This window comes from Mobula hypostoma, chromosome 9, assembly GCF_963921235.1.
Source record: "Mobula hypostoma chromosome 9, sMobHyp1.1, whole genome shotgun sequence".
NCBI classification, from domain to species: domain Eukaryota; kingdom Metazoa; phylum Chordata; class Chondrichthyes; order Myliobatiformes; family Myliobatidae; genus Mobula; species Mobula hypostoma.
This window is the reverse complement of record NC_086105.1, coordinates 32,601,997-32,615,889: the sequence shown is the minus strand read 5'-3', so window position 1 is coordinate 32,615,889 and position 13,893 is coordinate 32,601,997. Positions and strand designations below refer to the sequence as shown.

Sequence of the window (13,893 nt, the reverse complement as noted above, 5' to 3'; positions counted from 1 at the left end):
TTGCAAGCTCGAGGAGTTGATTTCTTCCCGCGCTGACATGGATGACGCGCGGGTAATGACCGCACGTGCGTTCAAGCTCAACAGTGGGCGTGACAGGGAATGAGGAAAGGTGCAGCTGACTCATATCGCCAAATATCATTTCCTCGCAGCCCGGTAGCACATACTTTACTGCCCAGTACCGATCCGCGGCCCAGTGGTTGGGGACCGCTGCTCTATGAGATCATCCCTCAGTCTCCTACACTCCAAAGAGTAAATGCTCAGCCTGTCTAACCTCCCCCTAGAACTCAGTCCCTCTGGCCCTGGTAATATCATGTGGTCATATGGACCTATAGCTAACAAGGATAGTTTTGCCACTTAAATGCTGGTCTTTTCTATGCTACTGCCAAGCACCTTGCTAGCTCCCCACTTTCTTCATATGAATTGGATGGCACTGCTGGGAAAGCTGCTGCCAAATAGCTCTGAAAACTCAAGTTCAAGCCTGGTCTCAGGTGCTGTTTGCCCCATGAATGTACAAGCACCCCTCTTGCCCCCTCCTATATACTCAGACACACACGCATCTCAAAGACTGGTAGGCTAATTGGGATGCTGTAAATTGTCCCTAGTGAGTTAATGAATTTAAGAATCTGGAGGTCAATAATGTGAGATTAGAGTAAATGGGTGGTTGAAGGTCAATATGAATTTATTGGACCAAAGGGCCTGTTTCTACACTATGAAGCTAACTATAAACAACAAATAACCAGGATCCAAAATACTTGATTGTATCTTGATACTTGATCTGTCAGGAAGATCAGGAAAAAAAAATCTGATTTTATTACACAATAATGGAGTCTCTACTTATTTTGAGAACAGTAAAAACACATGGTAAATGGTAGGGCATTAAAAATGCTTTAGAACAGAGGGATCTAGGAATAATGGTGCATAGTTCCCTGAAGATGGAATCTCATGTGGATAGGGTGGTGAAGAAAGCTTTTGGTTTGCTGGCCTTTATTAATCAGAGCACTGAGTATAGGAGTTGGGGTGGAATGTTGAATTTGTATAAGGCATTGGGAAGGCCAAATCTGGAGTATTGTGTACAGTTCTGGTCACCAAATTATAGGAAGGATGTTAATAAAATTGAGAGAGTACAGAGGAGGTTTACTAAAATGTTGCCTGGGTTTCATCTCCTAAGTTACAGAGAAAGGTTGAACAAGTTAGGTCTTTATTCTTTGGAGCGTAGAAGGTTGAGGGGAGACTTGATAGAGGTGTTTAAAATTATGAGGGGGATTGATAGAGTTGACGTGGTTAGACTTTTTCCATTGAGAGTGGGGAAGATTCAAACAAGAGGGCATGGGTTGAGAATTAGAGGACAAAAGTTTAGGGGTAACATGAGGGGGAACTTCTTTACTCAGAGAGTGGTAGCTGTGTGGAACGAGCTTCCAGCAGAAGTGGTTGAGGCAGGTTCGATGTTGTTGTTTAAAGTTAAATTGGATAGATATATGGACAGGAAAGGAATGGAGGGTTATGGGCTGAGTGCAGGTCGGTGGGAATAGGAAAGGGTAAGAGTTCGGCACGGACTAGAAGGGCCAAGATGGCCTGTTTCCATGCTGTAATGGTTATATGGTTAAAGACCTTGGTTATTATGCACTTCTTACCTCTTTCTTTTATGAAAATGTTATAAGAAATAGTATGAAAATGTGGTAGTTAGGGACAGGATGTAGACTTGGAGAAGTCATTTTGAACCCTCTTAAGTGTATTTATTTTTATGCCAAGAATACAATTGATGAGAGAACATCTTGGAGTCTGGATTAGTAAATGAAGCTACAGAGACATGATGGAATAGAACAGCAGATTCAATGGGTCAAGTGGCCTAATTCTACTACTATGTCTTATAGTCTTAAAGGAACTTCCACTGTCCTGTTTGTGGGCATTCCCGTTTTCAATGTGAATATCACCAGATTTAGTTTTGAGCCATCTGTTTTACTACTCACCAAATTTATATCCAACTTACTAACTTAGCCCCTACACTATTTGGATATCCCTGAATTTCAAAATCTACCCATCTCTGATTCAAATGAACTCAATGACCAATCTTCCATAGCACTCTGGGGGTAGAGAATTCCAATGATTCACCATCCTTTGCATGCACAAGTTCTCTACCCTCTAATAACTTGTCTCAATTCTGAAACATGACATAAACTTCCCATACAGCAGAAAACATTGCATTTGCATCTATCTTGTTGAGCCCCTATAAGAATGTTACAAGTTTCAATAAGAGCTAGACTGACTTCTGTCCAAATCTTCCACACTTGACACTATCCTATACAAACCAATTGAATGAACTTTCATTGCATTTGCACTATGACAAGTTTCTCAGGTTTCAAACCCTATTGTAACTGCAGCAAGATCTCTCCACATTTGTACTCAAATTCACTTATAAAAAGAAATCTAACTGCTTAGTGTCCATGCATGTTGATTTTCAGCAATTTATATAGAATATCCATGTCCATTTGGATATCAGCATTTTCCAATTCATCACCATTTAACAAAATAGTTTTCCATTTTATGCACATTTTCCCTTATTACCTGTCATGATCTTTTCCCCCTCACTTAGCTTGTCTATCTACATCTTCTTGAAGCTCCATTATATCCTTCCCCCCTTCTCACAATCCCATCACCAAACTCATTGGATTCTCTCAACTCAATCATTGTTATGAATGGTGAATAACTGGGGCCTAAAGACAGATTATTCTCCAATTATAGCCAGTTTACATGAGAAATCTCGCTCTTTGCTTTCTTTAAGTTAACCACTTCAAAGCATCTCACTATATCACCTCTGATTCCATGTGTCTATCCTTACTGACCAACTATGTCTAAGAAATCCAAATACACAACATCCACTAATTCCCCTTTACCAATTTTGTAGTCATGTCCTCAAACTGTAGCAGATTAACAAAACCTTATTTCTTTTTTAAGCTCCATTAAACCTTACCTCTGTGCTCTTTTAACATATTTCTTATTGTAGACTCTGGCATTTCTCCGGACTGATGCAACGCCAACAGACTGGTGTGGTACCAGTCCCCCTCCTTAAAATAATTCTAATAAACTAGAATAAATTTTGTTATAGGAATAGTTTAAGATTTGCTGCTTCTCCCACTGTGCTGTATTAATTATTACTAAATTCATTCTGTATTTTAACTGTTGTTTCAATGACTTTTTCTTCTTTGATATTGATTTCATTGGCTTCTTCCATTCTACCTTTCCTGGAGCAGTAGACCAAATTATCACCTCCTCCACCATGAGTTGAAATGATGATTACATCACAAAGCAACACAATATTTTACATAGAAGATTCTGCAAATCAAAAATAAACATGTACTTCAAAAACATTATTAAATAATGCAAGTCAACAATGAGACCTTTAGGCAAGATTAAAGATTGTCAAGTTTAAGCTATTAAAAGGATAGTATACGCAACAATTAGATTAATGATGAAACATAGGTGGCGGTGGTGGTGGTAGTGGTGATGCGACAGTTTGGATAAATAAGCTATCATTCAAAGGCTTCCAAACATTTTTCTAAAAAAAAAGAGATATTATCAGTTCATCCTTTGTCTCTTAAATTCCCATTTACTATGACAGTGCATTTGCTCAAGTGTCTGTTTTTGATTTATTGCATTTCAGTGACCATGAAGTTAAAACCTTGACATTTTCATGCTCTCAACAAATACACTAGGTTCTCTGGCATGCTCGGCAAATACAGAGTGAATAAGCGTAATGACCAACTAGGTTTAAGTAAATTGAATGATACTGGCATCATGTTGTAATAAATTATGCACTACCAAAGATTTTTTATAAACAAAGGTATTTGTACCATTGGTTACATTTACCTTATGAGTAAAACTAATTATGTCCAGTACCTCATCAACTCTGAAGATGTCCCATCCACTGCCAAACTCATAGTTCCGTTATCCCATGCTGTTTGTTTCTACCTCTTACCCAAGATCCACAAACCTGACTATCTGGGTAGGCTCACTGTTTCTGCCTGCTCCTGCTCCAGCTCCACTGAACTCGCTTCCACATAGCTTAACTCCATTCTGTTTCCTTCCCACCGACATCTGTGACATTTCACATGCTCTCCATCTCCCAACAACTTTTAATTCCCTGGCTTGTCTCATTTTGACCATAGACATCCAGTCCCTATACACTTATACAACCTCCATATTATAAAGGCTTTAAAGCTCTCCACTTCTTTCTCAACAAAAGACCCAACTAGTTCCCTCCACCACCCACACTTCTCCAACTGGGAGAACTGGACCCCACCCCCACCAATTTATTCTTTGGCTCCTTCCACTTACTCCAAACTTAAGGAGTAGCCATGGGCACCTGCATGGGTCCTAGCTATGCCTGCCTTTTCAATGGCTGCATGGAACAGTCCATGTTCCAAGATACTTGGTAATGCTTCTCAACTCTTTTCGCACTACACTGATAACTGCATTGGTGCTGCTTCCTGCACCCATGTGGAGCTCATCAATTTCATCAAATTTGCCCCCAACTTCTAATCTGCCATCAAATTCACTTGGTCGACTTCTGACATCTCTCTCCCCATCTCTGGAGACAAACTGTCTCCCACAGAAATGCTAGTCCTTTTTTCTCAGTCTTTCACCTCCTCCTTCTTCAAAGAACAGGGTTTCCTTTCCTCCACCATTGATACTACTCTCACCCACATCTCCTCCATTTCCCAAACATCTGTACTCACCTCATCCTTCCACTGCCTTTACAGGGACAGAGTTCTGCTTGTCCTCACCTACCACATCATCAGCGTCTGCAACTTCCTCCATCTTCAACGGGATCCTACCATCAAACACATCTTTTCCTCCCCACACCCACTCGCCGCTTTATGCAGGGATCACAACCTCCATGATTCCCTGGTCTGTTTGTCCATTCCCACTAATCTCCCTTCTGACACTTATCTCTGCAAGTGGCAGAAGTGCCACCTGTCCAATCATATCGTCCCTCAACTCACTCAGAGCCAGAAACAGTCTTTCCAGGTGAGGCAACACCACCTCAAATTTGTTGGGGTTGCCTGCTGCAGCCTCCTCTACATTGGTGAAAGCCAACATAGATTGGAGGACTGCTTTGTTGAGCACTTTTCCTCCATCTGCAAAAAGCAAGATTCCTAGTGGCCAATCATTTCATTTTCAATCCTCATTCCCATTTTATCATGTTGGACCAGGGCTTCTTCTTCTTCTGCCATGAAGAGGCCACTGTCAGGTTGAAGGAGCCTTTTATGTAGCCTCCCACCTCATCACATGAACAGTGATTTCTCCAAATTCCAGTAATTTTTTCCCCTCCCCATCACCCCCCACCTTTACCTTTTCTCCTCCCCTGCTTATCACTTCCCCCTGGTGCCCCTATCCTCTGGCCCCCCCCCCACTCTCCTCTGCCATCAGATTCCTTATTCTACAGCCCTTTACCTTTTCCACTTCACCTGTCACCTTCTAGACTGTCTTCCTTCCCCTCATCCCATCCTTTTAACCTGGCTTCTTTCTCCTTCTTTTCCAGTCCTGATGAAGGGTCTCAGCCCGAAATATTGATTTCCACAGATGGCTGCCCAACCTGCTGAATTCCTCCAGCGTTTTGGGTGTGTGTTATATCTCAACACATGTAAACAACTATGCAGTTTTACAATTGTTTTATTGGAAAAATAGAAAAATCTCACACCATTTTGAATCCTAGCAAGGCATTTAAACATTGTGATTAGAGCAAAAATAATTTGATACATCCAAAACTGTTGAATGTACCCAAACATCATGTTAAATGTGATTACTGCATGGATATACATTTACAATACCTTATTGACAGTTTATCAAAATAAAAATACCTATTTAATTGCCATCGAAACGAAATATTAGAAATATTTGACATTACTAGGTTTTAAGCTGTTTTACAGCTCATGATATGGAAGCTAAATATGAGATGAAATTTGCTCCCGTTTTCCTTCACACAGATCCTTACTAAATATCAGTGGGATGTTTATACTAATCTAAAGATTAAAATAAAGGCTGCTTAAATCAATTTAGTAAATTATTACAATGAGTTGTTCAATTTCTGGACAATGTAATATCACCCAACTTTATGCAAATTTTGGCAAGTGGCAGGAGCTTGCTTATGAAAGTCATTAGTACCAAGCACAAAATAAATAACTAAAATGCTAAAATTCATCTGTTATGTCAAAGCCCAACAGAGTTGAGTTATCAACTCAAAGAAAATACATCTATTTCTGGAACAACTTTAAATGTCATTGGTGCTCCTTACCTGCAGCGATCTCCATAGCTGCAACATCCTCTCTGAAAGTACTTGCAAATTAGTGAAGGCTTGCTGGCTGAAAGATCATGGAAATAACGGCAGTTGTTTCCTTCTTTACAAACTCCATGCATGAAATACCTACAAAGTAAAGTTTCACAGTTTCAGCTTATAATTTCATGGAAACTGCAACACATTTAGAGGCCTTACTTTCTTAAACCCTGTATCTCACTAGTAGCCATTTACTGGAAAAAGGGTACCTGATCAAATGAGTACATGATAAATGAACTCTAAAAGCAACCATTTCAAAGGCTGAAGCCCAAGTCATTATTTGTTAAACATTGTCTAGAATGGCCCTTGCACTTAATATATGCAGGTTATCTGTTAATCTGTCCTGCTGTGTAACACCCCGATGATAAAAGGGTCCAAGAACTATGTAAAGATGGACAACTTTTGATTTCTTATAGACCACCTTTCTAAAAAAAAGGGAAGGGGATTGATGTTGAAATTCACTAATACCTTTCAGTGAGTAAGCAGTTTTTGACATTTGATGGCGAGAGTGCCTGGAGGTCAAGACCTCAGATCAAAGAACACTCAGAGTCTACTGCATAGCAGTGATCCCTACCTTCCTGCCTGCCACAGATAAAGGACTATCTAAAACAGCTCAAAATGTGGAAGACATATCAGGCATTTTGTTTCCTCATAACCCTTCAAATGCATGACCTAACATGGAGTCCTCATTACATTCAGTCACCTCCAATGTATATGCCACAGCGCTTGCATGCTGAACATGACTGAGGAAGAAAAATGACCCACCACAAACTTTGCCATGTCAACAGATTTGCCAGATGAAAAGAGGAACAATTAAACATGCTTTCAAAGTCTCTGTGAAAAAGTGCAGTGTCTGCAGTGACTCACAGGAACCTTAGTTCATTAACACTGAAAAGGAGCCATGACATTTAAAATAGCCTCGACAACCTTGTCCACTATTCTGCAGTTTCTTGCAGTCACATGGAGAGCAGTTGGCATACCAAGGTGTTAAGTATCCAGATAGATTGCTTTTTATGGCTTATTTGATAAACATTGGTAAGGATCAATGGGGACATGCCAAATGTCTTTAGCCTCCTAAATAAGGAGAAGTGCTGGTAAGCTTTCTTTTTTGTGGTATCTACATAGCTGGATCAGGAGAGGTTTTTGGTGGTGTTCACTCAAAGGAACTTGAAGCTTTCAACCCTGCCAACCTCAACACCATCAATGTAGACAAGCACATGTACAGTTCCAAACCCCTCCCCCACCATCTTTGAAGTCAATATCCAGCTTTTTTTTGACATTAAGAGAAAGATTTTTGTCTGGACATGATGTAGTTTAGATTTTCTGCTTCATTAGGGTACTTCAAAGGCTTTGTCAGATGACATTTTCTAATTGGGCTAATGCAAAAATTGCACTGGATTATGCATTGTAGTTTAAGAGTCTTATTTAGGGGGATCTTTAAAGTACCCCTCTCAACAGGCGCTAACTGCCTTTCATTAATAATCGCTTCAATATTCTCAGCTCTTACAGTGGTCCTTGGGTATTTTGGTCACAGATGATTCGACATCAGTGGTGTGTGTGTGTGTGTGTGTGTATACACACACACACACACACACACATATGTATGTTATGGTCATCGACTGATAGATGTAGCATTTTTTCTACCCACTGTCCATTTCTCGGTTACAAGTTTTTTTTGTGAGACCTAATTCAGAATGGTTCCAGACCAATAATGCTTAACTTAATCACTAACTTCAATACGAGAAGTCAATAGTCACTCTGTGGGTGCCAGTTATGGTGGGACTGAATTATCTGAATATGGCCAGCAAAGTTGTTTTTATGAACCGCGGAGAATGAGAATCTAGCCATTTAAACCACTGACATTGTGTGTATAAATGACAAAAAAAAAACAGATGAGCATTTCATTAGCAAGTGGGATGGAGGGAAAAAAGTACAGATCATGCAGTACTAGGTTAATATACTTCCACAGATGAGGGCCCTTCAAGTATATACCCAAGTACTGCTTAAGTGCAAAGTCAATTTCTGGCCTTTCTTACAGTGCCAGAGCTCTACATTCTGGAAAAAAAGCCTTATCCTCATTTGTCCTCTAACCTTTCTGCTAATTGTCTTAAATCTACCTCCCTGGTCCCCAATTTCCCTGCTAAAGAAATAGATCCATCCTATATAATTTACTAGGCCCTTCATAATTTTGTACACCTCCAGAAGGTCTCTACTGTTTTGTCCACTCCAATGAAAACAATCCTGGCTCATCCAATCTTTGCCTACAGGTTGCAATGTTCCCTCTAAGGTGTGTGCGTGCACACATCTTTTGATATTAGTGCACAAAGGAAGTTAAACTGCCCACGAAAGGTTGTCACCCTCTACCCCATTGGTATGTTAAGTATAGTTCTAATCTCATATGTTGTTTTGGTAAGATGGCACCACGTATACATGCAGGGACTTCTCGGAGGCCAACCGAAGGTGCTTTTCTCCTTGTTAAATGTGTTTTCATACATAGTAAGACTATTATTTACTCCAATAACTACCTGTACAGCAGGTCCATCACATCAGTGTGCTGCTCACTGTTCGGAGTACCCTCTGGGTTGTCGAAAGCCAGACCATCGGGCCTGAGGAGATTAAGCTGAACCATTCGGCTGCAGGAGAAGCCAGATTGGGTTTGGAAGAGCTAACCTAAATGGAGACCCTGCTACTGCTGGAGTAGGTGCCTTCAAGTTGGCATGAATGTGGCGTGCAGAAAAACTGTGAGTGACTGTCTTCCTAGTGGATGGACAGGTGGCAAGGCAGCAGTGTCACTTCGGTTATAGTTAGGACTAGGCCTCACTCCTCGAGCTTGCATTGTTTTTGTTGCGTAGTATTGCAGCCCAGTTGGGGGTGGGCTCTCCTGTTGGTGCTGCCCTCCAGTGGTGGATTGGTGGAAGTACAGATCATCTCCTGCAGGTGTATGTTTCACAGTTTGAATGGCATGGCAAGTTATTATTCATTGGAATAGAACTAGGTGGATAATACTAGAGACACAAGAGAGACCGCAGGTGAAAATCTAGAGCAACACACAAAATGCTAGAGGAACTCAGCAGGTTGAGCAGGATCTATGGAGAGAAATGACCAGTCAACATCTCAGTTTGAACCCCTTCACCAGTCCTTATGAAAGGTCTTGACACAAAATGTCAACTGTCCATATTTCCTGCAGCATCTTCTGTGGATAATCAGAGTGCAGAAAGAATCTTCAACTGTAAATCAGTGGTAGCACTCCATTGCAGGAAATACAAGCTTGCAGAGGACATTATTGTTACCTATATTAACTTGAGTTCACCATGAGTCTAACTTTGCTTTCTTAACAATTGTCTCTGCTAATTTAAAGGTCATATTTCCAGATGAAACATGAACTGACTATTTCCTCTTGCCTGCTGAGTTCCTTCCTCCAGCAGTTTGTTTTGCTCTAAATTCCGGCATCTACAGTCTCATATCTCAAGGCCATATAGGGAATCTTTCAAGTTCTCACTCAATGAGCCAACTCAAGACCAGTGTTGACAAGTATTTCACCCATCTTCAGAAACACGTTACCAATGGGAAACTCACTCAACAAGTTTGTAATAGTTTCTGTGAACACCCATCCTGATGACAATCAAACCTCAACTCTGCAATTATGTTCTTAGCAACTGACCAACAAAGATGTTTACAAAAGTGTTTGGCATGCAGGACATCCTTTACCCCTGGTTCTGTGAGCACTTTACTAACTTAACAACCTCCAAGTTTTAAAGCATGTCCAGAACTTCCCAATCTAGCTGAACTGCTCATTGTTCAGTTCATGACTCACTGGAAAAAGGAGAGGTCATCCCAAGTTTACATCAGTGTTCTGTTCTTACGTGTTGTTCATATCAGATGTGCAGCCATGAACCGAGTTCCCAGTTAACAGAACACACCTGTAGCCCCACAGAAGCCAGCATATAGAACATAAAACATTACAACACAGTACAGGCTCTTCAATCCACAATGTTGTGCCGACCTATTAACTTACTCTAAGATCTATCTAACCCTTTCATCCTACTTAGTCCTCCATTAGTCCTCCATGTCTGAAGAGGATGCTGTCCAAGTTGTATGCCATCTTGGACAATGTCTCCCATCCACTACATAATGTACTGGTTGGGCACAGGAGTACATTCAGCCAGAGACTCATTCCACCGAGATGCAACACTGAGCGTCATAGGAAGTCATTCCTGCCTGTGGCCATCAAACTTTACAACTCCTCCCTTGGAGGGTCAGACACCCTGAGCCAATAGGCTGGTCCTGGACTTATTTCCTGGCATAATTTACTTATTACTATTTAATTATTTATGGTTTTATTACTATTTATTTATGGTGCAACTGTAATGAAAACCAATTTCCCCCGGCATCAATAAAGTATGACTATGACTATTTTTCTATCATCCATGAGCCTATATAAGAGTTCCTTAAATGCCTCTGATGTACCTGCCTCTACAGCCAAGCTGATGATGCCCGTGGACAGCAAGACCTTGCTAACATTCAAGCAGGGCCAATAACTGGCAGTAATCAAATCAAAATTATGGACTCTCAATAGATTTTCTCCAAAAAAAACCTAACCACTTTCCCTTAACATTGCCATTTCACTTACCATCAAAATCCTCTGGGTTACCACTGACTTCAGAACTCAAAGTAGATCAGCCACATCTTATTGGAGGGTGTGGGTGTCATACTTGAATAGGTCATCACTAACTAGAAGCTTAACTAGTCCAACTTCTTGTTGTCAGTGGCTCCCTCTTAAATATCACAAAGCCTTTCTGCAGTTTACAAGTCACAAATCATGAGTATGATCAAATACTCTGAACTTGCTTGGATACATGTTGGAATCTTGGATACATGTTGGAATCATCTTGATTGGTATCCTTTCTGAACATTCATTCCCTTCACCAGTAGGATGCACTATCTACAAAATTGATTTCCATTTCTCACCAAACCAAGATTTCCTATTTCCTAAATCTGCAATCTTTACCATTACCACCAAGAGGGATCAAGACCACAGGGAACACTACCAGCTGTAGGTGCGGTGCCCTCCAATTCAGCCTTGTAAATATCATTACCTTTCAATGCCTCTGAGTCTAAGTCTTGAAATTCCCAACCCAACAGTACAGTGGGTGTAACTTCATTTGAAGGACCACAGTGATTACCGGCAGCAAATCATGATGGGCAATTAGTGACAGGCATTTATGTAATGCCCAGATCATAGGACATTGTAAACTACATTTGTCCTTTAACTGACCATTAAATAACTTATTTAAACCACTACCCTGTAGTTAGTAACTCAACCAGTTCAATTTTTTTTTCAGTAAACCAGTTCACTCTCAATAATTTCTCCTTTGGCTCCTCCCACTTCCTTCAAACCAAAGGTATAGCCATGGGCACTTGCACGGGTCTTAGCTATGCCTGCCCTTTTGTCGGCTAGACAGAACAGTCCATGTTCCAAGCCTACACCAGTTTCGCTCCCTAACTCTTCCTATGTCACATTGACAACTGCATAGGTAACTGCTTCCTGCACCCATGCAGAGCTCGTCAACTTCATCAACTTTCCCTCTAACTTCCAATCTGCCCTCAAACTCAATTGGTCCGTTTCCAACACCTCCCTCACCTTCCTACAGCAGCTCAGATAATACCAGATGCTTGTACATTTCTCGGGTCAACTACAGCTCAACAAATTTACAGAGTGAGAGATTGCGGAGTGAGTTGGAGACAGTTCCTTGTGGACGTTACTCAACAGTTTTCAAAAAGCAAGTGGGGCCTGTCGGGACTTGTCTGCAGAGTGGGAGATTGATTGGGTTAATAGTAACTCAGATTAATTAGCAAGTGCCAATAAAAAGCATTAGGGTTTGAGCAGAGACCGTTAGAGTGGTCAGGGTTTGGCTCAACAGGTTTCGGCAAGGACAGGTGCAGGCTAAAACTTAGTTTGAGAAGTTCGAGGCCTAACAAGTGCAGGGAGAATGGTAGCTCAGACAGTGGAAGACTCCTCCTATTAGATTTGGGATTTCAGGGTACCTAATGGTCACCCCCATGACTACATCTGCAAGAAGTGCACCCAACTTCAGCTCCTAACTAACAAGGTCAAAAAACTAGAGCTAGAGCTGGATGCATTCAGGACCATCCGGGGTGTGGGGGGGGGGGGTGCTGAAAACTTAATAGTCAAGCCTTTTACTGAAGTGATCACACCCAGTGTGCAAGCTTCAAGTAGTGGGTGGGTGACCAACAGAAGTAAGGGAAATAAGCCGACAGTGTAGGATTTCCCTGTGGCCATTGCCCTCAGCAACAAGTATACCTCTTTCGATACTGCTGGGGAAGGTGGGGGGAGGGAGGGGTAAGATGACTTATCAGGGAACAGCATCGGTAGCCAGCCAGGCCAGTGGCACTGAGGCTCAGTGCAGAGTGGCCGTGATAGGAAACTTGATAGTTAGGGTAACAGACAAGAAATTCTGTGGCTACGAAACAGAAGCCAGGTTGGTGTGTTGCCTCCTGCGTGCTAGGATGTCTCAGAGCAGCTACACATTGGTCAAGGTGGAGGGTGAATAGCTAAATGTTGGGGGCACGTTGGCTCCAATGTCATAGGTAGAAAGGGAGAAGTAGTAGTAGTAATAATGCCCATCGTCATCATCATCTCTGGATTACTCTGAGCCCAATTTACTAGTCAGGGCAAGAATAGGATGATGGTAGAGATGAATGAGTGACTAAGGAAGTGGTGCAGGGGGAGGGCAGGGTTTCAGATTTCTGGATCAATGGGGCCTCTTCTGTGGAAGGTATGACCTGTACAAAAAGGACTGATTAGACCTGAACATGAGAGACCAATATCCTTACGAGTATGTTTGCTAGAGTCGTTGGGGAGGGTTTAAGCTAATTTGGCAGAAGGATGGGAACTTCAGTGATGGGCAGGTGGTATACAAGTTAGTGCAGTGCTTAATGCGACAAGCAGATGATAGGGCAAAATGGCAAGTGTAACATGGAAGCAAAATCAAAGAGTGATGAATACAAGACTGAAGGTGTTACATTTCAATGCACAATGTACACAGAATAAGGTAGACGATCTCATAGTGCAATTAAGAGATTGGCAGGTATGACATTGTGGGCATCACTGAGATGTATCTGAAGGAAGATCATAGCTGGGAGCTTAACATCGAAAGGACAAGCAGATAGGTAGAGGGAGTGGGTGCTTTTGTTAGTTGAAAAAAAGAAATCAAATCCTTAGAAAGAGGTGACATTAGATGAAGATGTAGAATTCCTGTGGGCAGAGTTAAGAAACTGCAAGGGTAAAAAGACCCTGATGGGAGTTATATAAAGGCTCCCAAACAATAACCAGGATGTGGGATATAATTTTCAAAAGGAAAAAAAAGGTATGTAATAAAGGCAATCTTGTGATATGTTATGATTTGGAAAATCAGGTTGATGGTGGATCTCAAGAGAGGGAATTTGTAGAATGCCTACAGGATGGCATTTTTGACCTGTTTGTGATTGACCCCACTTGGGGAAAGGCAAACTGGTTTGAGCGTTGTGCAATGAACCAGATT

The 13,893-nt window shown here is 41.4% G+C and overlaps 1 protein-coding gene across 1 annotated transcript in view; it reads right to left on the bottom strand.

The window, feature by feature from the left end:
• Positions 1–13,893, bottom strand: part of mkrn1 (makorin, ring finger protein, 1) — a 61,228-nt gene that overhangs the window by 38,853 nt on the left and 8,482 nt on the right. Inside the window, exon 2 of the mRNA XM_063058022.1 lies at positions 6,293–6,421. Within this exon, the coding sequence (XP_062914092.1) occupies positions 6,293–6,421 (129 nt within the window). The remainder of the gene's footprint in view (positions 1–6,292; positions 6,422–13,893) is intronic.